We start from the raw sequence: 26,138 nt of genomic DNA on the forward strand, positions 1-26,138 counted from the left end.
ACATCCAGGACAAAGTGCAAAACAAACCCCTTTGTCCAGCATCCATGGCCCCCCATGGTCTGGTCAACCTCGTCTCCCGTGAACCACCTCACACACTCCCACCAACTGGACTGCGCTTGGTTTTCCACCGGAATCCCCCATAACACAGCCTCTAAACTCTTGCCCCTGTGTATCCTTTCTCCTGAACTGTCCCACTGATTGGCCTTCTCAAGGTCAAATCCTACCAGCTCTTCAAAGCCCAGGTCAGATCCTCCAAGAAGCTTGCTCTGATTTCTGCAGCTGAGTGAGAGCAGCGTTTGCCATTGGTGAATCCCACTCCAGTGCTGGCCCTGCCCCCCTGTCCCTCCTTTCCACAGTGACAGTAATGCCCTAGGAGGGCAAGGATGGGGTCAAGTCCTCTCTGAGCCTAACCCAGCACCTGACACACAAGATTTGCTCTGCAGGCATCAGCCAAGTGAAGGGTGAGCATGTGAATGCCGCATCAGCGTCTTAACCACACTCTCCTCCCCCAGGGCTGATGTTCACAGCCTCCTCTGTGCTCTCAAGATCTTTCCCCCCCGCTCTCTTCAATGGGTGCATGACAATCAACGATCTTTCAAACCTTAATCCAAGTGCCCTTGCTTGGAGAAGACCTCCACTCCTGACAGTCCACACCCTCTCACAGGCGCCTGTCACAGACTTTGTCACTGTTGCGTCAAAAGTTCTCTTATCTGCTCGCCTGTTAACTCCATGAGGCCGGTGCTATCTGTGCCCCTTTCTATGCTCAGAGCCTGGCACTGTGCATGGTGGAGGGCAGGCACTTGGTAAATATTTGTGGAGTGAGTGAAAGAGACAAGAGTGAGCAACTACACAGATGGTTGAAGAAATGAATGAGTGAATGAATGAAGCGCACCATGAATGAGGGATCAGCAGGCATTTAGGTATCCCAGAGAGCAGGAAGTGGGCACGTAAAGGAGCGAGCATGGATAAATGACTGAATAAGTGGCTAAAGGACTGAAAACATGAATCAGGCAGTGAGTCGCTGAAGGCACCAGGGCCACCACGGAAGCCCTCGGGCCAGGTGCTGCTCCAGCGGACCTTCAAGCTGCGGGCGGGCAAGACGATTGAAAGTTGACTGATTCATTCTCTGTCCTGACCTCAGTGATTCTGAAGTCTCCTTAAAACCAAGCGTATCCCATGGGATGTCCCCAGGACTCCAGAAAGGTCCTCATTCATATGGACAAAGAACGGACATGTCAGAATCTGACTGGGGCCCTAGGGAGGTCATTTCCCTGCCTTAGAGTCAAGACCACCCTTGAACACTGAATGGTTTATGAGAGTCAAAATATTTTTCTTGAAAAATATCCTCTACTGTTAGCCAGTCCAAAGGCTCCCTTCCAAATGTGTGTATGTATATAAACAGAATGCATATATGTATATGCATAAAGGAAATAAATATATGTGCATATATATATATATATATATATATATGTGTGTACATACAGTTTATCAGGGCCCTTCTGTTGCCATCTTATCATTCTCTTCAATCTAAGCAAGTCACAAAGTCTGAAGAGGGACCGCGGAGGAATGGCAGGTCCGGGACAATCTTTAGAATCTCTTTAAACACAGGGCCCCTGAGCCCAGAAGGCAGGGGTGGGAGGTATTTCTGGTCTGGTCAGCTGGCTTTCACCTGCCACTCACCCCCCTGCACACTCAGCCCTTGAGACTGCAGTCTTCACACCCATCTTGGGGGTGAGAGGGTGAAGGGTGCAGAGCTTGAGTTCCAGAGCTGGTGAGGAGGGGGCCGTGAATGAAAGCCCATGCCTTTCCGGCTTCCAAACCCCGTGACATACAGTGGAGACACAGAAGGGAGAGAAGAGAAGGCGGCGGCCGTGGAAGGGGACAGAGAGAGGGGAAGCGTGAGCAGAGAGAAAAGAAGCACGCAGAAAGACACAAAAAGAAGAGATGAGAGTCCGAGGTGGGGGTCCCTTGGCCCTCAGAGAGACTCCGTGGTGTGTGTGTGTATCAGGAGATCAACTGAAAAGATTTCACGGAGCCAGGCTGTGATGGGAAAATCTTTTTGGAGAAATAAGACGCCACCTCTGAGAAACAGACAAAGGCTGTTCACCCCAAAAGGGGGAAGAAATAAACCTAGTCCACCCAGGAGGCCACGGCTGCCCTGTGCAGCAGACATGGCTCAGTCCCTCTCTCCCGGCGGCGGGCTCCACTCTGCCCTCCCCCTGCCACAGCGCCAGGCCTTGGGACCAGGCGGTGTGTTGTGATGTATGAGCCCTAATTGGCATCATTACAGAGCACTGATCTCACCAGGCCCCCGCCTCCCCCTCCCGGGAGGAGCAGGGAGGTGGCAGCGGCCTCGGTGGCTGTCACAACTTTCTGGGAGCTTCTGGAAGGGGACACAGACCTCCCCAGGCTGCTTGGGGAGGGCCTGGAGGCAGATGCTCAGAGTGGCTCCAGAAAGGGGGTCCCAGCCCCCAAGCCGGCTGCCCACCTCGCTTAGGAGGCCTCTGGCTGGGGCCCCTCTCCTTGAGGGACGTCTACCCCGGGAGGGCTCAGCCCAGGGGGTGGGCGGAAGGAGAACAAGCAGGAGTGTTGGGCAGGTAGGGGGAAGCTTTGCCCCTCTCTGCTTCAGCATCTCCTTCAGAGGCCCCGGGGAGGGGGGCTTTTACTCTCTCAGCCCCCTCCAGCACTCCACCCCCACCCCAGATGACTGTGCTCATAAAACCACATCGGCATGGCAATGTGAACAGGGGGTAGAGAGGCGGGGAAGGGGATTCCGGCTTCAACGTCAGACAGACAGCCTTCCCTCTCTGCTCTGACCACGAGAAAGCTCAAGGGGTGAAGGAAACGCTACTGTCACCACTACGCCACCCCCTCCACCCCCCAGCCGCTCTCGGCCAGTCTGCTGGCGAGCAGAGAGCCAGGCATGCTGGCTCGTTTGCGTGTGTCTGCGACTTGCAAGCACAACAGGTACAAAGCGGCCACGTGGTGTGTCTGCCACGTGTGTGTGTGAGCTACACGTAGGTTTACGGGTGGTGTATCTGGGTGGTGTCTGGCTGATGCGTCCGTGCTAGGCATGAGCTTACCACACGATGGGTGTCTTTGCGTCTGGTTGTGAAGCATGCACGCTCGTTTGTATGTGCTTGAAAGCATCAGTGGATGCAGATATGCAGGAGTTCTGGTTTTAATCAGGATTTTTTTTTCTCCTAGGGTTGCTCAATGCCAGGCACGAGTGTGACGGAGTATTCATGTACGTGTCCTGACTGAGTCAGGGGCAGGGGCCCCATCACAGACAGAAGTGTCCAGAGCCATGCACACCCCTCAGGAATGATGGAGAAAGCTTTGGCCTTGGGATGGAGCAGCCAGCGCTACTGGCCACAACTCTACCTGTTGCCCCAACTTTCTATAGGCCTATACTGGCACACCCGATGAGACCCCCGCCTTCTGCAAGCCTCCTGCTTAGGGTCCTTTGGACCGGTGGCTCCATTAAATCTTAAAGTACCTTGGGAATCAGCAGGGAGGGGAACCATGCCCTTGGGTGTTTTCTGAGCCACGCTGCACTAACGCGGGAGGGCTGATCCCTACTCTAAGCTCAGCTGAAGAACCTCTGTGCGAGGCTCTGCATTTCCATCTTTCAAAGGAAGTGGTCAGGCCCCCTCACCCCTCTGCTCCCCAGCTGCGGGTCTCCCTTCTGGATGTGAAATGATAACCACGTGAGGGTGAGGAACACATTGACTCTGTGTGGCTGGGAGTGAGTGTCTGCACAGATAACCCTCTGCTCCAGACATCCCTGGTGATCGTCCCATAAATCACACTGGCCACGAGAAAGGACATCCAATTCCCTGGGCTTTTCATCATGGTCAATTAAGGAATCCGCCCAAGAGGTCAGCAGCACTGCCCTCCACTGAAGTCAGACTCCATGCACGCCCAGCTCCCCCAAAAGCCATGGGCCTGTGATGAATGTATCTGTCCAGACGCCTGGTCTCCACCAGGCCAAGCCCTGGCATCAGACCCCAGGTTGTCTCCCTTCACTTGGCGAGCTAGCCTATCACCACGCAAAGAATATTTTGAAAAAGCTGTTTCTCCTTATTTTGGAGACAACTGAAATGTCATGGAAAGAACTCGGGCTTTGGAGGAGTGGTCTCAGGATTCAGGCATGTTCTATCATTGCTTTGAGTTTCAATTTCCTCGTCTTTTCAAGGTTCTTGAGAGGATAAGAGATCACATCTCTAGAGAGCAGGGTATAGTGCTGACCCACGGCCAGTATTATGAATGATCAGCATCACACATATTTTAAGATTACCAACAAAGGCAGCCACACTAGGTCACTGCTTCCCTAAATTGGATGTGGATTTTCATACCTCCCTCCCTTTGCCATGTTGATCCCTTCTGTCTGGAATGCCACTTCTTGCCCAATGAGCTCTGGCCAATCCCTATGTAAGCAGCCCTTCCTCTAGGAGCCTTCTGTGTCCCTGAAGGCACCAGTCAATGCTTCTGTCCTCCAGTGTAATCCCACACACCCACCTAACATTGCTTCGCCGACATCTGTGCCCTGAATTCTCTTCCTGGGAGGACAGGGTCTGGTCTCATTCCTCTTCATTTCCCCAGTGCCTTGTGCTGAGAGAGGGGCCCATTATCCCAGCAGGACACAGGCTCCAAGTTCTGGGGAGGATGCGCACCCCCCTCACCCATGCATAGCTCACTACCCACGCCCATCGTACCTATGGCATAGCCCTCAGGGCACTGCAGCTTGAGGTTGCTGTTGAGCTGGTCTGGGGCCGAGCACTCGCCTTGCATCTCCTGGCAGACGTGGAAGGAGCCGCTCCAGGTGCCATCTTTCCGGCAGTGGATGACGTTGTTCCCGCGGCCCTGCACGCCACAGAGACACAGTCAGGACCGAGAGAGACCCCACCCTCTGAAGAAGCCTCCCAATGTTTCATCTCCGCAGCACCCTGAAAGTATTCCAAAACAAGTTCTTCACCATGGTGGAAACCCAATCAGCCTCCAACAGAGTCACTGCAATGTCTCCATTTTACAGATGGGGACACTGAGGACTCAGTTGGGGAAGAAACTTGCTCAAAGCATTTTGGAGAGTTTAATGCCCAGATTTCCTACATCCAAGTAGTGTTCTTTCAGAGAGTCCAATCAGACGAACTTGTTTGGCTTGTTATTTTTGTGATTTAGAACGCAGGGGACCACGTGTACCCCGACGTATACAGTGAGTAAGCATGGGTCTTGGAGCCATTTGTCAGGAAGCAGTCACACACCAAGGCTCAGAGGCTAAAGGATCTGCCTGCAACGCAGAAGACCTAGGTTTCATCCCTGTGTCGGGAAGATCCCCTGGAGAAAGGAATGGCTATCCAATCCAGTGTTCTTGCCTGGAAAATCCCATGAACAGAAGAGCCTTGCAGGCTAGAGTTCATGGGGTCACAAAGAGTCGGACACAACTGAGCCAACTATCACTTTCCACTTTCACCCCAGGCATACTCCAAAGCTTGCTTCATCTCAGTCAATGAGAAAAAATCCCAGGCCCCAGCCCCCTGAGAAGCTTTCTCTTCCAGAGCATCCCTTCCCCTCCCTTCCCCTCCCTCCGTCCTTCCTTCCTTCCACTCCATTCCATTCCAGCAATAATGACACCGAGAGGGTAGCATGAGGATGCTTCTATATGCTCCCTCCCTCCGAGTCTTTACAGTTGGCAATATCCCATCTCTCAGTCTTCCACAAAGCCATGCACAAACGAGCCACTTTCCACTAACTTTCTAACAGAAGGTCCAGCTTTGCTGAAGTTTCAGAACCATCCCCAAATCCAAAGACCATTCCTTAGCGTCCATTCCAGGTGAGGCCCAGATGTGAAGTCAGCCAGTAATTGCCCCAGAGAGATGGCCAGAGAGTCGTGAGCTGCCACCAACATCCGTATGACCGTGCCCAGTGACCATGCTTGTGTGCACACGGGGAGGGAAACGGGATGTGAGGGGCAAGCAGGGAAGGCTTCTGAGAGGAGGTGATAGATGGAAAAGAGTTTTCAAGGGTGTGTATGCAGAATCAGGCAAAACAAAACATCTGTGGAAGCCAAAGGGCATGAGAAAGTTTGAGCAGGAGGTCATGGGGCAGGATGAGCTTGTCAGGCAGGTAGGGGCCTTAAACATCCACTTATGAAGTTTGGGCTCTACCTCCTGGGAAATGGAGAACCACAGACATTAATAGTTTCTGCACAGAGAGTCCACCTATCTGAGAACAAGCTGTATATTGTCCCCTTCTTTTAAGTTTATGATTAAAAAAAAAAAGGAAACTCTACATAAGACCAGAGGAGCTGACTGTGCCCCACCAGCAAAAAGACCTGTGGAACGACTCCTCTCCAGCCCTTCAGCCCCCATTCAGGCCTCCCGAGCCCTCACAGCCTCAGCTCCGCCCAGTTCTCCAGCTCCCTGCTCCCCACAGCACGACTGCCAACCCTGAGCATCGTCCACTGCCTGCATTCTCAAATGCCCCACGTGAGGGTTCACCTGGCCAGGCTTCTTCTGCACAAGTTGCACCTTCTGTCTGCTCTGTCTCCTCCCCCAACCCCCTTATCCAAACACAGGCACAGAACTTTCTGGCAGAAGCATCCCGTCCTAATGCCAGCCCCAGGCCTGCCCATTGTACTAGCCGAAGGTCTCTGACACCCGCTGCCTCTTAATCATCTGTTCCCTCCTGAATGGTACCCTCTTGGGTCACCCCTGCACCCCTGGGGGCCTTCCACAGTACTTAACAGGTCCCAGCTACATGGCCCATTCACACATCACCCAATAGGTATTTTCGTTCACTCAGGAACAGTTTAACAAAAGATGGAATGAGTAAGTACAGAGATGCGGAATGAATTTGTTTAAAAAGTAAGAAGAGAAATGCATGGGTGAGGAAATAAATGAGTAAATGAAGAAATGAGTGAATACATGAATAAATGAGCAAGTGCACGCGTGAGAAAACAAACTTTGGAAAGGGCTGACGCAGGCTGGAGCTGCCCTGAGAAAACAGCTGTAAGGAGCTGGGATTTAGAGAGAAAGGGGCCCCTCTCTGGGCCTCACGTGGGCCAGCATGAGGAGGATCTGGTGGCGGTGGAAACCTCTGTGGCCACGGAGAAGGGTGGCCCATCCCACGCCCACAGCTGTGGGGTGATTGCTGAGTCCACCCAGAGGTTCCGTGTGAGCGCGGGGAAAGTTTAGGCCACTTTCTATGGCTTCAGAGAACCCCGACTCTCCCTCCCAGAGCCCCAGGCCCCGTGATTCTGCTGGGCCCTCGGGGGAGTAGGAAATTGACCCCAATTTCCTGGAGCCTTGGCCTATGGTGCACTTGGCCTCCAGCCCCTGAAGGGCTGCAGACCTCAGCACTGCGTGGGCCAGAGCTGGCTGGGAGCTGGGTTTGCAACAGAGAATGTATTAGGACCGGCTGGAATCTGCGCAGGGAATTTCACGCCGGGGAGGCGCCACTACAGAAAAGGGAAGCATAAAGGCGCTCTGGTCTTGCTGCATCTGGTCTCTCTCCCTCCTGCCCAGCTCATCTGGCACTTTCTGCTGCTGACTGAAGGATAGAGTCCTTCTGATAAGATACCTTGCACTTTCAATTCAGGCTTGCTGGAGGGCCACCAGCCAGGGCTTCTACCATGGGACCCAGATGGCACGCCCAGCCCCTTCTCTTGCTCTGCACACAACCTTCCTTTGAGTCTGTGGTCATCTGTCTCTCCTGCACACTTCTTTTGATTCCCACCCCCACACCTTTCGCCCTGCAGTGCCTTCTACATGGCAGACTTCCCGGAGCCTCTCTGGATTTCATGTCCTCCTTTGGGAAAAGATTTTTGTGCACTTAGGGCTGCCTATCACCTGGGTGCAGATGCTCGGAGCAGAGCCATGCTGCTGAGCCCAGTGTGACCACAGAAGGCCTAACGCACAGGATCCAATCTGGGAAGACTAGCGCCCTGGGGACCCACTGGACCCACTGACACTGAGGATCCAACCTGGGAAGACCGGAGGCCGGGGGACCCACTGTGCATCTCAGAATGCGCAGTGCTGCGTGCTAGGGTGAAGTTTATCACCAGAGGGCTGAGCACCTCTCAGCAAAGGGTCTTGTCTCTCTGTGCCTGTGCCTCCATCTGCAGAAAAGCATACTGTGTGGGGCTGCCCTGGTGGCTCCGTGGTAAAGAATCTGCCTGCCAATGCAGGAGACACAGGTTCGGTTCCTGATCCAGGAAGATCCCACGTGCCACGGAGCAACTGAGCCCATGCACCGCAACGAGGGAGCCTGTGCTCTGGAGCCTGGGCTGCAACTACCGAAGCCCGAGTGCCCTAAGCCCCTGCTCTGCACAAGAGGGGCTGCTGAGAGCTGTGCACCGCGACTGGAGGGCGCCCCCACCTCGCCGCAGCTGGAGGAAAGCCCGTGCAGCGACGAAAGGCAAGCACAGCCCCAAATGAATAAATAAACACAAATGTAAAAGGAGCATACTATGCTTTCTCAACATACTACGCTTTCTCCTCTTTAACTACACGGGTCCCCCCAAAGCCACAGGCATATAATACAGTGTCAAATATCTGCTACGTGCCAGTGTTTTACACACAGTTAAAAATGCTGTTAACAGTGCAGTTAGTGTGGAAATCATGCCCTTTTTACAGCTGTGAAAACTGAGGCTCAGCTAGGAAGTGAAAAGGTGAGGTTTTAAATGATGCTGGTGTGATGGTTAAGAGTTTGGACTTCAGTTAAACTTCCCAGGTTCCAATTCCATCTCTGCAACCTTCCCACTGTGTAGACTTGGGGAAGTTCCTTAACGTCTCTATGCTTTGGTTTCCTGTTAAATGAGCCTGGAATTCACTGCCTGAGAAAGTCATCATGGGGATCAGTGAGTTAGGCTATGTGAAGCATTTATAGCTTAACACACAGATCAGGCTCTCTAAAGTTTAGCTGAGCTCTTAACCACTCTCTTGCACTGTCTCAAAGGGAACTTTAGCATCAGCCCAAGCATTACCCGCATTTGAGTAATGGCAGCTGCCAGAATAGAGAGGCAGCAGGGCCGGAGCCAGGCTTTTCCCCGTAAGCCTCTGTGCTTTCCTACAGTACAGGGGAGCGGAGATGGGGAGGAGAGGCTGGGAGATGCGCAGAAAGGGAGACCCAGACTTCTAGTTAGCAGAAATGGAAATAAAACAGTGGCAGAGAGAATATGACAGCAACGGAGCAATTCAGCTCAGTTGTTCAGTCGTGTCCGACTCTGCGACCCCACAGACTGCAGCACGCCAGGCTTCCGTGTTCTTCACCGTCTCCCGGACTTTGCTCAGGTTCAGGTCCACTGAGCGGGTGATGCCATCCAACCATCTACACAGTGAACCACAAGATACAAAGGAGGCGGCTGACCTGATAACAGTGACCTCAGTTCTGCCTGGACTTCCTCCTAGTTGTATGAGGTGGGCAAGACACCTCAGCTCCCTGAACCACACCTTCCTCACCTGCAAAATGGACAGCAATGCCAGACACTGTGGGGCTTAAATGTCCATACAAAGCACTTAGCCCAGACTTGCATAGAGTACACGCTCAATAAATCGCAGCTGTTGTTTATTACCTGCCTCTTTGTCTGGTCAAAGGCCTCACGTGCATTTTGCTTCCTCCCAGTGAGATACAGGGGTGACGTGTAGCCACGCAGCTGTAGGAGTAGGGCTGGGCAGAAAAAGTTGTTTGTGCAATGACTTGGCTAGGAGACCTGACTCTCCTACCAACTTGCTGTGTGACCTTGGGTTTGGTGTTTCCCCTCTCTGAGCTTCAGTGGTCCTACCTATAAAATAAGCAGGTTGCAATGGGAAAACCCTGAGGTCCAGCCTACCTCTAATATCATACGGGCTTGGGACTTCCTCTAGGAAGCCTTGCATCCTTGGGCAAGCATGTGATGATCCTGAACCTAGAAGCTGCCCCTGCTTGGGAAGGCATTATACGTATGGGAGGTGTGCACAGGTTGTGCACTGCACAATTCCACAGGCCTACCCTACTTCCACTGCCTCAGTTAATCCTCACAAATAAACTAAGAGGTAGCCAGAGTTACTTCCCCTCCTCCACTTTACGCCTAAGGAAACTGAAGCTTAAAGAGTTAAATAACTTGCCCAAGTCCCCCAGCTAGTAAGTGGTAAAGCCAAGATTCAAACTCAGAGTCTGGATCCAGCATCACAGGGGCTCCCTAGGAATGTATGAAGTTGAGGTTTGATTTGTTCATTTGCTTTTAGTGGCAGTGAGAAGGAGTATGTGAACCTCCCCTACAACAGCCCCTGTCCTCCCCTGCCAGGATCTGGAGCTTGTTTGGAAAGCAAAGAATTCCCGCTCTATATAAACGCTGTTCGATTCAAGATACTCTGCGCCGTACACTTCGACTGTGTTTACAGGCAGCGAGAGGGGATCTGAGGTGAATACTAGATTTGGCTCCCAGGCCCCCGGTCTGAGGGTAGAGGAAATTCATTTGCAGTACAAACTAGAAACGTCAATTGTATTAGGAGCCCATTTGGCACGCGCTCCCTCATTCCTTAGCCGGCAAGCAATACCCTGCTCCTTAGCGTCTGGCCTCCCCGCCAGTTGCCAAACAGGACTGCTTGAGTCGTCTGATAAATTTACATTTTCCTCTCCTTTAAATACAAACTGGCCATGAAAGGTACTTGGCAGGCCCCAGGCAGACTGGGTTTCAGTTTGATAACATGACCACAGCCAGAATAGCATCTGGCTCAGCAGTTTGGGTAACTGTTAGCAACAGCTTTATGTAAGCGAGTGAGAGGGAAGTTGATCAGCTGCGCAGGGCCGTGGTAATCTCTGGCCTTTGCTCGTTCCGGCCGGGCTTCTGCCTCCCTGGCAGCCGAGGAAGGGAAGGACCCGAGTCCACAGACAGGAGTCCTGAGCATGCCTGCCCTACAGGGACTGCCTCCTGGACTGGGTCTGCCCACTGTCCACAGTTGGGGGACCAGGTTCCGATTCTGATTCAGCCGACACCAGCTGCATCACCTTGGATGGCTGAGTGACTGTCTCAACTGGAAAATGAGGAGAGCGGCCTGGATATCCATGGCAGGGGTCAAGCCCTGTCACTTCCTGAGCACCTACTAGGTGCTCGGCACTGCCCCCAGTGCTGAAAACACAGGGAAGAGCAAAGCTGTGGTCAGGGATCTCAAAACCTAGTGAAAGCGAAAGGGAAGTCGCCCAGTCATGTCTGACTCTTTGCAACCCCTTGGACTGCAGCCCACCAGGCTCCTCCGTCCATGGAATTTTCCAGGCAAGAGTACTGGAGTGGGTTGCCATTTCCTCCTCCAGGGGATCTCACCAACCCAGGGATCGAACCCAGATCTCCCGCATTGCAGGCAGACACTTTACCGTCTGAGCCACCTGGGAAGCCCCAAAATCTAGTGGGGGAGCGTGAAATGAATTACAATGCAGCGCGGCCAGTGCTGTGAGGGAGGGGCACTGAGCCCACAGTGGGAGGGGCAGGAAAAGGTTCCTGGAAGAAGGGGTGTGTGGGCTGAACGGTGAAGGACAGTTAGGCTGGAAAAGGTGGCAGGGCTTCTTTCACAGAGAACACCCAGGTGAAGGGGAAGATCTGTCTTACTGTGATGGGGAGATAAGCTGAATGCAGAGGTGAGACTTACTCTAAGGGAGATGGGGTCGCTGGTTCACAAAGGACTTTGAGCAGGGGAACTGTCACGGTCACATGTGTGCTCTCAACAAGCCGCTCTAGCTGCGATGTGGACAGTACGCTGGAGTGGCAAGGAGAGGGCAGGGGGGCGGTCGGGAAGCTGCACGCAGGCCGGGAGGCTGGTGCTCCTGGCCTGAGTTAGGCTGGTGGCCTTGGACATAGATAAGGGCAGTTCAGGAGTTCGGAATGGACAGAAGTCAGCGGCTATCTGCACGTGGGAATGTGAGTAAAAAGAGTTGAGGATGCTGCTCCGACAGTGTCTAGTATTTGCTAGATGTTTTTCCAGTAGTCATGCATGGTTGTGAGAGTTGGACTATAAAGAAAGCTGAGCGCTGAAGAATTGATGCTTTTGAACTGTGGTGTTGGAGGAGACTCTTGAGAGTCCCTTGGACTGCAAGGAGATCCAACCAGTCCATCCTAAAGGAGATCAGTCCTGGGTGTTCATTGGAAGGACTGATGCTGAAGCTGAAACTCCAATCCTTTGGCCACCTGATGCGAAGAGCTGACTCATTTGAAAAGACCCTGATGCTGGGAAAGATTGAAGGCAGGAAAAGAATGGGATGACAGAGGATGAGATGGTTGGATGGCACCACGGACTCAATGGACATGAGTCTGGATAAACTCAGGGAGTTGGGGATGGACAGGAGGCCTGGTATGCTGCAGTTCATGGGGTTGCAAAGAGTTGCACACAACTGAGCTACTGAACTGAACTGAACTGAACTAAATACCCAATAAGGACTGACAAGAGGGTGATCCTTCCACTGGGGCCCAGTTGGCTGAACTCTGGCCTCACCTGAGTAAAGATCCTTGCCCACCTCTGAGTCATGGGGCTTGAGGCATCCACCCTAAGTGGTGGGTTCTCTCAGGGCTGGAGCTCCCTGTGGACCTAAGTCTTCCTTGGAGCCAGCTGGTTCCTCATTCTCTTTCCCATTCTTGATTCCCTACCTGTCTTAGTGGGTGGAGGTGGGTGTGTGTAAAGATTAAGGAAATGCCATTCACAGAACTGCCTCAGCAGGGCTAGTGGGAGCGCTGGACTCTGTCTCAGTTACACATGGATTGAAATAAGATTCAGTCCCCTCCATCTCCTTCCATCCTTCTTTAATAGTCTCAAAACTGTACATCTAGTCTAAACATGGCTCCCTCTCTCCAAATACTTGAGGAGCTACTGATGGCTCCAGGTAGTGGAAATCATGATTCTACATATTTCAGAGCAATGTAACTGGCGATGGTGGTAAAAAGTCAACAAAACAGTCTCAGTCACTCCCTACCTTGGATCAAGTTCAGACATCAGGATTTCACTTATGATTTCTTTCATAAGGTTCCTGATACTGAGATTTTTTTTTTTCGAAGCTAAGAATCTCTGAGCCAATAATATGCAGTGTGATGGGTAGGACCATGAGGTTCAGAGAGATTACAAAGAAAGATGGTGAGAACCCAGCTCCTAAACTTCTGCATGGGTGATACCGCTATTACACAATTCTGGCATCCACATGGAGTCTCTGGAGGATGTGGTTCTCAAATCCTGGCTGGTCTTTAGTAAACAGAGGGGAAAGGGGTCTAAGCGATGACCCCAAATTCAAGGAGCCTCACCTGGGTGGCATCACTGTCTTCACAGTTGATCCTGCACTCGCTGTTGAACTGGAAGCCGTTGGTGCACTGGTACAGCCCATGGAATTTCGGTGGAGGAGGGTCACACGTCACAGGAACACAAGCTCCCTCCTGCCAGCTGCCATCCTGGGTACACTGGGTCTTGAAGGCCCGTCTTTCAGGAAGAGAGAAAAGTAGAGACATCTCAAGGACCAAACGGCTGCAGCCACGCTCTACCCAAACAGCCACGGTCTCTGGAGCCAGCTGGCCTCACACGTACCTTTCTGATTCCTGAGTCCCTGCTCATCCTATTGCGTGGCGGAGGGAGTGAGGAGGGGTTAAGGTAAACGTTCACAGAACCCTTTTCCCAGGGCCGAGCAAGAGTTTCACGTGGACTGAAATAAAATCAAGCCCTGCTGGCCCGTTTCCCCCGACTTCCTTCCAGGGGCGCTGATGGGGCTGACACAGGGATGGCATGGATACCCTCCATTTGCTGTGCACCAGGCACCCTCATTCATCCTTCACAACCATCTTACGCAGTGACTGTTACCATCCTCCCCATCGTATCGCTCAACAGTAGAGGCCCTGAGAAGTCACACAGTCAGCAAGCAGCTGATGACAATGTCCCTCCAGATTCCCAGGGAAGAGCACGCGATGAATGGTGGGCAGAGCAGTGAGCACTTCTTCTAACTAGATAGACCTGGCTCTCCCTGTCCCCCCGCTGGCTCCAGCCGCCGGGAGCTCGCCTCTGCAGCCGCACTTACTTCTTTGACTTCCGGGAGGAGCCGGGCACGTGGTATCCAGGCCTGCACTTGTACTTGCAGAAGGAGCCCACCTTGTGCTTGTTCTCGCGGCACCGGGCCGTCTGGAGGTCGGCGTTGGGCACCGGCGGTGGAGCCAGGCACATGAGCTCGCACAGGGCCTCCGGGAAGGACCACAGGCCATCCTCCATGCAGGTCAGGAGGCTGTTGTTGCCTATAGGACACAGGCAGGCAGGGTTAGTGGAGGTAGGAGGTGGGGAGGCTCTGATTGGCCAGCTAATCCACGTGCTGCCTCGACTCAAGCCAGCTTGAAGAATCAGAGACACTTGCACGTGTAATTCCAGACCCTTCCACCTTCGGCTGAGGAGTCTAGGGAGAAGAAAGAGCTGCCACAAAATAGAAGAGAAAAGAAAAAAAAAAGGGGGAGACACAATGTGGGGAGCGATGTACGCCATGTCTACAGTGAATCCAAGTCAAGGCTCCTGACTTCTGATTCTGAAACCTCTTATATCACATAGACAAGGGACCTTCACGATCCTTGTCAACTACCAATGGGCACTTGGCACGAGTATGTGCCAGCGACTGGACAACAAGGCATCTGCCACCTGCCTGGGCAGAGACTGAACCCTATGCTCTTGCAGCCGCCGACCTGACCTTCAACACACCCCAAGGGGGACTCAGGGAGGAGGGTGAGGCACTCTGTGCTCCAAAGAAACTGGTGGAACAGGTCTTTAGATAGTTAGATATTTTCAGGAACTGATTTCATGATCCCAATCCTTGGATGTCTTCATACCTAGTAAATCACTAAATCCCTTCATGATGACATCAGTTCCTCATGACTAACAGAAAACCTTTTATAAAGTAAGAACTTGATTACATTGAACTCCCCCTTCACCAAAATCTTATATATTAACCTTCCCCATTGTCTCTTTGGAGCAGTCCCTCAGAGCTCTCTGAAGCACTGCCTCCCAGGCTGCCATCCTCATTTTGCCTCCAATAAAACTTAACTTGCAGCTCTCACTTTGCACATCTTTTTAGTCCACCCTTCATCCTCCCTGCTTTGCATCTGGGTCCAGAGATGAAGAAACTTGCTTTCCAGTAATTGGCAGAGTAAGCTTCCCTGATAGCTCAGCTGGTAAAGATTCCGCCTGCAGTGCAGGAGACCCTGGTTTGATTCCTGGATCAGGAAGTTCCCCTGGAGAAGGGATGGGCTACCCATTCCAGTATTCTTGGGCTTCCCTGGTGGCTCAGTTGGTAAAGAATTTGCCCGCAATGCAGGAGACCTGGGTTCGATCCCTGGGTTGGGAAGATCCCCTGGAGGAGGGCATGGCAACCCACTCCAGTATTCTGGCCTGGAGAATCCCCATGAACAGAAGAGCCTAGTGGGCCACAGACCATGGGGTTGCAAAGAGTCGGACACAACTGAGCAACTAAGCACGCAAGCTTCTATCAGAGTCGATCAGGAGCTCTGATTTCAGGGTGCTGTGTGACCTGCAGCTGCCACTCCCTCTCTGGGCCCTGCGTCCCTGTATTTGACTGAGCCCCCGCATGCCTGGAAGTGGCAGCCTCGTGGTGTCTGGAGGCTGGACTTTCTTCTCAGGCCCCAGTATCCAGTGAAGCTTTGCCAAAGCAGCTGAGAGCTGAGCACTTCTCCACAGCCCATGCCAGCTCTAGGAGGCATGCTGACTGCCACGGGGAAGCTGGCCTGGTGTGAGATGTCACAAATAAAAGTGAAACACGGAGAGTCAGGTTTTTCCCTATGTTTTTCCCTTTTTCCTATGTTATTGACACACACAGCCTGCCCAGAATCTCCCCAAGACAACTGGAGACGGACCTGAAACTTGGGGCTCCCAACCAAACCCTCTTCCTCCCAGTTATTCCTGACAGGTGTTGACAACCAGGGCTGGAGGAGGGAGGCTCCCGTGGAGGAGGAGGGGTGAGGAGGAGCTCCTTCCTGCAGCTGCAGGTCACACAGCACCCTGAAATCAGAGCTCCTGGTCGACTCTGATAGAAGCTTGTGTGCTTAGTTGCTCAGTTGTGTCCGACTCTTTGCAACCCCATGGTCTGTGGCCCACTAGGCTCTTCTGTTCATGGGGATTCTCCAGGCCAGAATACTGGAGTGGGTTGCCTCCAACCCATGGGAAGCTCGGGGATTAGGAATCAGAGGGGTGATCAGGGTGAGACTGACATTTACTGATCAGTTACAACCAAGCACTTCTGCTGTGTGATCTCATTTATCCTCACACAGTGCTCTTAGTAGGGCGACAACTTGTATTTGAAAGCAGAGACTTAGAGAGGCAAGTGACTTGACCAGGTTCTCTGGTTAATAAAAGACAAGAGTGGAGTTTAAAGCTGGTTTTGTGTAACTACAAAGACGGCTGTCGTTTTTAGTGGAAAGTTGGCTAAACCTGCTTAGCAGAGACTCTGTTTTCTGTTCTGAGACAGCCAAACCCCAAATCTCCTATCTATAGAAAGAAAGCAATTGCTCCTGCCTTTCAGGGTGATGAGAAGATGAAATGAAACAATGTGGATGAATAGTGCTCGGGAAAATGCTACCGATTTCCTTGATGCTCTTCCCTCCCTCCCATGTTTCCTTCTCTCTCCTTCCTCTCTCCCTTCTCTAAATCTCTGCCTTTAGGAGCAGCTCTGAAAGGATCACAGGAGTTGCATGAGAACCTCCATTCATTCGGGGCTTCCCAGATGATGCTAGTGGTAAAGAACCCACCTGCCAATGTAGGAGATGTAAGAGATGTGGGTTCGATCCCTGGGTTGGGAAGATCCCCTGGAGGAGGGCATGGCAACCCACTCCAGTATTCTTGCCTGGAGAATCACCATGGACAGAGGAACCTGGTGGACTACAGTCCATAGGGTTGCAAAGAGTCAGACACGACTGAAGTGACTTAGCACACACACACTCTATTCATTCCACAAGCATCTATTTAGTGCTTACTATGTTGACTCATTGGAAAAGACTCTGATGCTGAGAGGGATTGGAGGCAGGAGGGGATTAAGGGATGACAGAGGATGAGATGGCATCGCTGACTCGATGGACGCAAGTCTGAGTGAACTCTGGGAGTTGGTGATGGACAGGGAGGCCTGGCGTGCTGTGATTCATGGGGTCGCAAAGAGTCGGACCCGACTGAGCAACTGAACTGAACTGAACTGAACTGATGCGCCAGCTACTTTTGTCTATGTCGAGGCAAGGCAATGAACAAAACAAACCCCAAACCCTGCCCTCTTGGAGCTTATATTCTAGTGGGATATGGAGAAGAAATTACCTTTTTAAAACAGCAAACTATTTGGTGTGTAGAAGGTGGAAAGAACTATGGAGAGAAATAAAACAGGAAAAAGAAGAAAGATGAGAGCCTATGTAGGCTCCTCTGCTGCTTCTTTCCCTGCTCACTTTCCTCCTCCTCCTCTCGTATCTGTGTGAGTCTCCTGGGGAGCCCAAGACAACTTAGGGTCTGTAAGCCACACAGAGGACTCCATGTGACGAGCTGGGACACTGCACACCACAGATATCTCTACCTCGAGTAAAAAGAATAAAGGGTGTGGAAGAGGGACTCATTTGGTTTCTACAGAAGCAGAGACGGCTCCAGCACACCAGAGATTGTAAACTGGATTACTATTATTATTATTATTATTTTTGCATGGTCTTATGATGAAGGCCGTGTTGGAGTGCCTGGGTTTAGCAAGAGCTTAGTGGGGACCGGGAGCCACAAAAGATAAGGGGAGCATACCCTCTTTCAATTTCCTAGGAAGGATAAAACACCTCTGGAAAAAGGGTCGAGATGCTTTACAAGTACACCCTATCAGCTATGCAAACCCTAGACTGTGAAGTGGACAGTGTGGTTCCCTGGTGGTGAGCTAAGAGAAAAATCGTAACAGGTTAAGCAAGAGAGAAAATGCAGACTAGAAATGTACATTCTTTGACAGGGTAAATAGGAGTTAGCTGAGCACCGCAGTCAGAAGAAGGCTAACACAAGAACTGGCGATTCAGGACCATGGACATGCCCCACACCACGGCAGACCCTCAAGTGCGCAGAATCAGCATTTCCAGGCCCTAGCTGTGCCCCCACCCTGCAGCCTCCATGTGGCTCTGAGGAAAGCAGGGTAGGACGCAGCTGTCCACGCCCTTCCCTCGTGCCCTTGGCCCTGACCTCTATATGCTGAAGGACGCCTAATGCCCCCGCAGCTGTTTATGCTGGAGGTCTTTCGCTCTGATCAGCGGTGTTTGGTCCGCATGCAAGGCAGGCTCACAGCGCTGAGGTGTCAATGCTCACAGAAGCAGCGCCCAAACCAGTGAAGGGGCTGGTGCATTAACACAACAACTGCCCGCACTACAGGAACTCAGAGGACTAATCCTGCCCCGGTTCCCATGCTTCCCAGAGGGACTGAGTCCAGCTGTCCACAGGGCAGTGGCTTCAGAGAAGCCCTGATGCTTCTATCGTCTCCACGTCTCCCTCTGCTTCTTGGGGGAGCGTGACTCTGCACACGTGGTGAAGGCATTTCTGAGCCTGCAGTCCCTGGCTGAGGGTAAGGATGCTGAGGGCGGAGACTAGGTTTCAGAGAGTGATATGCCCCTGTTCTTTTGTTTGTTCATCTTTCAAAGTCAAGGAAACAAATCTTGCTCAGACTGTCTACAAATGTGGCTAAGGGAATTTCAATCTCCAGTGAGTATTAACATGATTCCAAATGTACTATCAAAAGAAATATATCTACTTTTATTATTTTGCTGTAAAGAGAGCCCAGAAGATCACATCTCTTTGAGAATACCTTTAAGAGTGAAACTAACCTAGAGCAGAATCAAAGGAGGGAAATGACGGGAGATCTAGGTCTGTTTTCTTAATGCCTCGTCGACCGTGCTGGCATCGCCCACATCCTAAGGGCTGGGACTGCAGCTTGCTCATTCTTTTATTCCCAGGACCTACCCTAGTGCCAAGCAGACATGCTTGCATGCATGCTAAGTCGCTACAGTTGTGTCTGACTCTGTGTGACCCCATGGACTGTAGCCCACCAGGCTCCTCTGTCCATGGGATTCTCCAGGCAAGAATACTCGAGTGGGCTGCCATTTCCTTCTCCAGCCAAGCATACGGGAAGTCCTACGTTTCCATTTGTTGAGTGTACACTGTTGTTTGGCCACTCAGCGCTATCCGACGCTGCGACTTCTTGGTCTATAGCCCCTCAGGCTCCTCTGTCCAAGGGGATCTCTAGGTGAGAACACTGGAGCAGGCTGCCATTTCCTTCTCCATGGGATCTTCCCAACCCAGGGACTGAATCTCCTTCAAGTCCCCTGCAATGCAGGCAGGTTCTTTACCACTGAGCTACCGGGGAAGCTGGGAGCATTATGAATTTACTGTGACCTTGAACAAGTCACCTGACTTCTCTGGCCCTAGACCAAAGACATCTTTAAGTTCTTGTCCAGTTCTAATACTTTAGGATGTGGAAGAATACTGGCCAGTGAATTAAGAAAGTAAAAACACAGCTTGCCGGGCTGGGGTAAGGACAGATCACATTTGTAGAGTCCCTGCGGTAGGCACAGGAAGAATGACCGGCCCCGGCTCCCTGATCCCTGATCCTTCTAGTGACCCAATGTGTCCTTAATCTCATTTTCCAGGTGGGAACACTGAGACCCCGAGTGGAAAAGTGAGCTTCTCAAACTAGAGCTGGCACTCACCCCAGGTGTGTCTGGCTCCTGAGTGCCCTCTTGACCACACTACAGAGCTTTTACCCAAGTGCGTGGCCACAGAGGAACTGCTGTCTAGAGAACAGCCTCACGGAACCAGAAACATGAATGTGTGGAGTATCTCAAAAGCAAAACTAGTCATGTAATTTCACCAGCCCTCCTGTCCCCACTGTCCAGAATGGTGTCTCTCACTTCCAAATTTCTTTGCTGAAAGGCCCCACATGTTAGACACAAAGGAGAAGAATGTGCTAAGATGCAGTCACAGTAAGGGATAACGGATGGGTACTGTCCTAGAGACAGAAAAGAGCCTGGAGGGTTGGACACCTGCCATAACAGAAGGGCTGGGAATGTGCAAGTCAGATGACTTCACAAGATTGCTGGGAGCGGCATGCCTAGCCAGAGAGCACCTCTTCTAGAGTCGGGACCCCTGGGTCAATTTCTGGCCCCAGTGCTCATGGTAATGCATGCATGACCTTGCATGAATGTCTTCCTCTCTTGGACCTCAGTTTCTGCATGGCAAAATGAAACGATGACTTCTGGCTTCTCCCAGCTCTGGCTGGAGAAGCTCCAATACTTTGGCCACTTGATGCAAAGAGCCGACTCACTGGAAAAGACCCTGATGCCGGGAAAGATTGAGGGCAGGAGGAGGAGGGGGCAAGAGGGGATAAGATGGTTGGATGGTATCACTGACTCAGTGGACATGAGTTTGAGCAAAGTCCAGGAGATGGTGAAGGACAGGGAAGCCGGGCGTGCTGCAGTCCATGGGGACACAAAGAGTCAGACACGACTTAGCCACTGAACAGCAACAGCTAGGTTGAGAGGCACGGCTCAGAAAAGGTCAAAGGAATTCTGGAGCAGCAGCTAAGAACCCTGAGGTGAGAATACGCTTGATTTTTTGAAACCTGAGCACTGTTCAGAGTGAAGTGAAGGTGGAGGTGGGGGATGAGGGAGACAGAAGAATTATCTAAGAGGAAAAAGGAATCTGTTGCTTCCTCTTGCCACTTAATCACTTCGTCATTAGCATCTTGAGCAAGTTTTCTTTTCCATGGTGCTCCTCTGTCCCCAGGAAGGACTGGGTAGTGGTTTACATTAACCACTATTGGAGTAGGAAATGACAACCTACTCCAGTATTCTTGCCTGGAGGATTCCCTGGACAGTATAGTCCATGGGGTCGCAAAGGGTCAGACACGGCTGAGCAATTACCACTTACCATTAACACCTAGTCGGGGCTGCGACCCGAAGACATTCTAGCCCCTGCTATCTCCAAAATACTAGGATCATAAGATGAGGAGAGTAGGCTTCTCTTAGGAGTGATGTGAGAAGTCCTCTTTGGCAGTAACCCTGTTTTTGTGGGAAAGATGCCTTGATGAGACCCTGAGGATAAAGTTGAATCCTCCAGGTCTGGCTATCTGCTTCTGAGAAAGATGAAAGGGTCTCTGCCTGAGAGAGGATGTGAAAATCCTAGAGGGACAAAGATCAGGACAGGACTCTGAGGGAGAAGGTAAGGGGCGAGGAAGAGAGTGGGGGGCTGGCAGGAAGGTTACCTGCTGGACACTGAAGGACATGCCATTCCGCTCATCAGTAGAGTCTAAGAAATCAGAAAATGCTCCACGGTATAGAGTGTCTTCTGGAAACTAGTGAATTGACTGAGTTTAAATCTTGGGCCTTAGATAGAAGTAGACCGTGGGCCTTTTAGAAAGACTTTTTTTCTTTTTGGCTGAGCTGCATGGCATATGGAATCTTAGTTCCCTAACCAGGGACCAAACCCACCCCCACCCCTGCAGCGGAAGCATGGAGTCTAAGCCGCTGGGCCACCAGGAAAGTCCCGGGAAAGATCTTTGTGGGAAGAGGGCATGCTTGCTTTAGAACCCCTACTCCAGAATCAACAGCCAGTGCACCTCATGCGGTTGAGTTGAAATTGACAAGGTCAAGGATGCAACGATGCATTTTTAGCCACTGAGTTAAATATTTATGATTCTGAGACTGAGGCCCTTTCTTTTAAACTTGAGGACTTTTTCCCTCGTGCATGTGTGTAGGTGCAGTGGGTGCTGTTAGTACCCATGTGATAAAGGGCCCTGGCAGGAATGACTCCAGAGCTGTGGGCTTGCAGGGTGCCTTGATGAAGGCTCAGAACTTAAGAGGAAGTCAGGATATTCGAGAAAAGTTTGCCCGGATTCTAAGGGACTGATGTGTTTGCGGTGCTATTGACACCTGCGTTACACTGGTCTTGGGGCCACACTCAGTGCTTCTCCTGGGTGGAAGCTTCTGGTCCAAGCACATTAACCTCTAGGTCCTGAGTGGAATGTGGAGGATGGAGCAAGTTTCCACAGGTCCCAGGACTAAGACCTCCATGGGATAAAGAGGTCAGGGACCAAGAGGGCAGCCACTGCTTAATTCTCACAGGACTGCCTCTTGGAGATGAGTATTTACTAAGTACTTACTCTGGTCCTGGCAATTTTATTCATACCATCTCTTTTAATCCTCATGAGGGATTGGGGGCAGGAGGAGAAGGGGACGACAGAGGATGAGATGGCTGGATGGCATCACTGACTCGATGGACTTCAGTCTGAGTGAACTCCAGGAGTTGGTGATGGACAGGGAGGCCTGGTATGCTGCAATTCATGGGATTGCAAAGAGTCGGACACGACTGAGCGACTGAACTGAACTGAACTGAACTGATGACCCATCAACATGGATGCTTTTATACCCATTTTACGAATGAGAGTACTGAGGCTCAAGGATGTGAAATTGCTCTTCCAGGATCTACTAACATCTCCCAATGTGAAATTCATCTCCTGAGATCAGACAGCTGGGGCAGAACCAAGAGTTCAATCCCTCTATATCTGATGAAAGATGAAAGCTCACACTCCTTTTGCTTAACTCTTGCTGTGGGGAAGGAAAAACACAGGGCGTAAAGGGGAGCAAACAAGAAATGGGGGAATATTTTGTTTTGATCACCCCTAGTGGTTCAGACAGTTAAGAATCTGCCTGCAGTGCAGGAGACCCGGGTTCGATCCCTGGGTTGGGAAAATTCCCTGCGGAAGGGAATGGCAACTCACTCTAGTATTCTTGCCTGGAAAATTTCATGGACAGAGGAGCCTGGTGGGCTACAGTCCGTGGGGTCCCAGAGTCGGACATGGCTGGGGGACTAACACTTTCACTTTGGGCTTCCCTGGTGGCCCAGATGGTAAAGAACCTGCCTGCCAATGCAGGAAACACTAGAGATGCAGGTTCAGTCCCTGGGTTGGGAAGATCCCCTGGAGAAGAGAATGGCTATCCACTCCAGTATTCCTGTCTGGAGAATTCCATGCGCAGAGAGCCTGGAAGGCTATATAGTCCATGGAGTCACAAAGAGTCGGACATGACTGAGCGACTAACACTTTCACTTTATCTTTTGGCTTAAGAAGCAAGGAATTATTAACAAGCTCAAGAGAGAGGACCAGGACCTCTGCCCAGCCTTTGCTGGCAGCAGACCCAAGCCAAAGTATTGGGCCTGGAATCTGAGCATCCGACGATGCTGAGAACCAAGGGCATGGTATGGCAGCGGGCCTAGTGGGTCAATGCGGCCACTGGAGAGGTGCTGCCCTGTATTCTCAAGGGATTAGCAAAGTGGGGATCAACACCATCAGAATGACAGTCCTAGGGTCACATCTCCACAGTGAGGTCGCCCCTTCACCACAGTCAGCAGAGAAGCAATGAAAGAGAACCACTTTGATAAAGGATTACTATTGCAGCCCTCATTGTGGCTAATAATCAACGCTGATTTATACACCTCCCTTTCCCAATGACCTCTGACTCAGAGGGGAAGTGTGATATCCTAGTCTGGAGTTATTAATAAGCTCCGTGTCTGAGCAGATGGGGCCAGGAACAGGCTCAGATAAGGTGGAGGGTTTGCAATTTCTACTTGTCTCTTCATCTCTCTCAGATCTCAATCTTTAGGGCAGCTCGAATAAAATGTCTACAACTTTTACACTCAAATCTTCTTGGCTAAAAATTTGAGGGGACTTTGGTTACTTGATGCAGAGAGCCGACTCATTGGAAAAGACATTGGTGCTGGGAAAGATTGAGGGCAAGAGAAGAAGGGGGAGACAAGATGAGATGGTTGGATAGCATCACCAACTCAATGGATGTGAGTCTGAGCAAGCTCCGGGAGTTGGTGATGGACAGGGAAGCCTGGCGTGCTGCAGTCCATGGGGTCGCAAAGAGTCAGACACGACTGAGCAACTGAACAATAGGAAAGGATGTATTGCGGAAGTGTTTTCTGCTTCTCTTCTGGGGCAGTTTAGTGAGATAGCTGGGTCCTTCACTCATTTCTTAAAAGAAACATTTCTTGTGGTTTTACTTTCATCAATGCATTCCGCTGCCCAGTCTATACACTTTATTGAGATTGAGTCTTACTATGTGTAGTAATCTTTTGAAGTTCTAAATCTTATTGAAAACTTAGAGACACTATCAACCCTCTCCAATCATCCAAATGCCTGGAACTCATGAATTTGTAATATGACATCTAAGTGAAACTGAAGTTGCTCAGTCGTGTCCGACTCTTTGCAACCCCATGGACTGTAGCCTACCAGGCTCCTCCGCCCATGGAATTCTCCAGGCAAGAATACTGGAGTGGATTGCCATTTCCTTCTCCAATATGACATCTAAGTTGAAGGGAATTTACAGACCTACCTCCAAACCCCCACACAACACACAGAAGTCCGCTCATTCCCACTGTATAGCATGATGGATCCCAAGGTAGGACCCATGCTTAGTGAGATATCATTTCGGTTATCTGATGAAGGGGCAATGTTTCCTCCAATAAACCAAGCAAAGGAAAGTCCTGGTACCTCTGAGAACTGGGTATAATGCCCAAACCTAACACTCAACTAGAAGCCAAGAGTGTAGTTCTGATGCTGCTGCTAACTTGCCCTGTGATTCTGTGCAAGTTCCCACCTCCCTATCACTGGCTCTCAGGTTCATCATCTTTCCAATAAGCAGTTACTCCTGCCTAGTTGAAAAGCCCTTTTAATCTTGAGAGTCTAGGTCGCCCAGGTCAGCCTCTCACTCATTCCAACATGAGTCCTCTTCTCCAGTTTGCCAGACTATGTCTGCTTGCCTGAATATCCCAGCACCTAGCCCAGGAGATGCCCATTAGCTCTTACCTCCTAGAGTGACTCCCTTTGGAGCTAGCCCTTCCTAAGGGGCAGCAGTGGGCTTTGGAGAAAGACAGACCTGGGCCCCGTGGCAGAGCCCTCCAGGGAAAGCATGGCCTTGGACAAGTTCTTTCAACTCTGAACCTTGAGTTTCTCCTCCGTGAAATTAAAATAATAATAATACTTTCCTCTTAGACTTACTGGACTCTCACCACCCAATGAACTAGTCACATCAGTTCCAGATGCTATTTTCTTAGAATCTCCTCTTTCCTTCTACTTTCCCTCCCTTCCTGCGTTTCTCTTTCCTCTTTTGCCAGATTTGGAAGATCTTAGAGACACCATCGGAGAAGGCAATGGCAACCCACTCCAGTACTCTTGCCTGGAAAATCCCATGGACAGAGGAGCCTGGTAGGCTGCAGTCCATGGGGTCACTAAGAGTTGGACACAACTGAGGGACTTCACTTTCACTTTTCACTTTCATGCACTGGAGAAGGAAATGGCAACCCACTCCAGTGTTCCTGCCTGGAGAATCCCACGGACGGGTGAGCCTGGTGGGCTGCCGTCTCTGGGGTCGCACAGAGTCAGACACGACTGAAGCGACACAGCAGCAGCAGCAGCAGCGGCCATGCTTGTCCACACTCTACTCTCTCCCCAGCTGCACAACAAGGCAGTTTGCATGGATGGGTTGCATAGAACAGGTGGGAGGGATCAGAAGCAAAGATAACACCCTGTCCAAGCCCTGGTGTTGAGTCCCCACGGGAGGACCTGGAAGTGGCCGCTGGGTCTCGTACCTTTCAACTGCGCCGGGTGGCGGCACTGGAAGGAGCACTTGCTGCCAAAGGTGGTGCCCTCGAGGCAGGAGAATGAGGCGGCATAGACGTGGTGCTGATCCGGGATGCCGCAGTCCACTGGCTCGCACGCCACCTGTTTGTTCCACTTGCCCTCCGTGCAGGTCACCGTGACGCTGGGTCCTGCCTGGAAGATGGAGGCGGGCACTGTGAGATGCCGCAGGCGGAAACCCACCCATGGGGAAAACCCTTCTCCCCTGGGCTACAGCACCCGGAGATCTATGCTTGACATTTAGCTCCCTTTCCGGGATCCCAGCAACTGTTTGAAAGAGGTACTTCAGTTCCCACTTTACAGCTGCTGAAACTGAGGCTCGGAGACATTAAATGACTAGCTCCAAGTTTCAAAGCTGGACAAAGGCTAAGTGGGAATCGAGCCCAAAGACACAGCTCCACACGGCTGTCTGGAGAGTCTCCCAGATAGTTATTTCCATCGTGTTGCTGTGAATC

The 26,138-nt window shown here is 51.4% G+C and overlaps 1 protein-coding gene across 1 annotated transcript in view; it reads right to left on the reverse strand.

Moving 5' to 3' along the window:
- PAPPA (pappalysin 1) overlaps positions 1–26,138 on the reverse strand; it is a 263,247-nt gene that overhangs the window by 41,618 nt on the left and 195,491 nt on the right. Inside the window, exons 15-18 of the mRNA XM_015092957.4 lie at positions 25,635–25,818; positions 14,023–14,233; positions 13,262–13,433; positions 4,719–4,866 (exon numbers count right to left, since the gene is read on the reverse strand). Coding sequence (XP_014948443.2) covers positions 4,719–4,866; positions 13,262–13,433; positions 14,023–14,233; positions 25,635–25,818 — 715 coding nt within the window. The remainder of the gene's footprint in view (positions 1–4,718; positions 4,867–13,261; positions 13,434–14,022; positions 14,234–25,634; positions 25,819–26,138) is intronic.

The sequence above is a fragment of the Ovis aries genome, chromosome 2, assembly GCF_016772045.2.
Source record: "Ovis aries strain OAR_USU_Benz2616 breed Rambouillet chromosome 2, ARS-UI_Ramb_v3.0, whole genome shotgun sequence".
NCBI classification, from domain to species: Eukaryota; Metazoa; Chordata; class Mammalia; order Artiodactyla; family Bovidae; genus Ovis; species Ovis aries.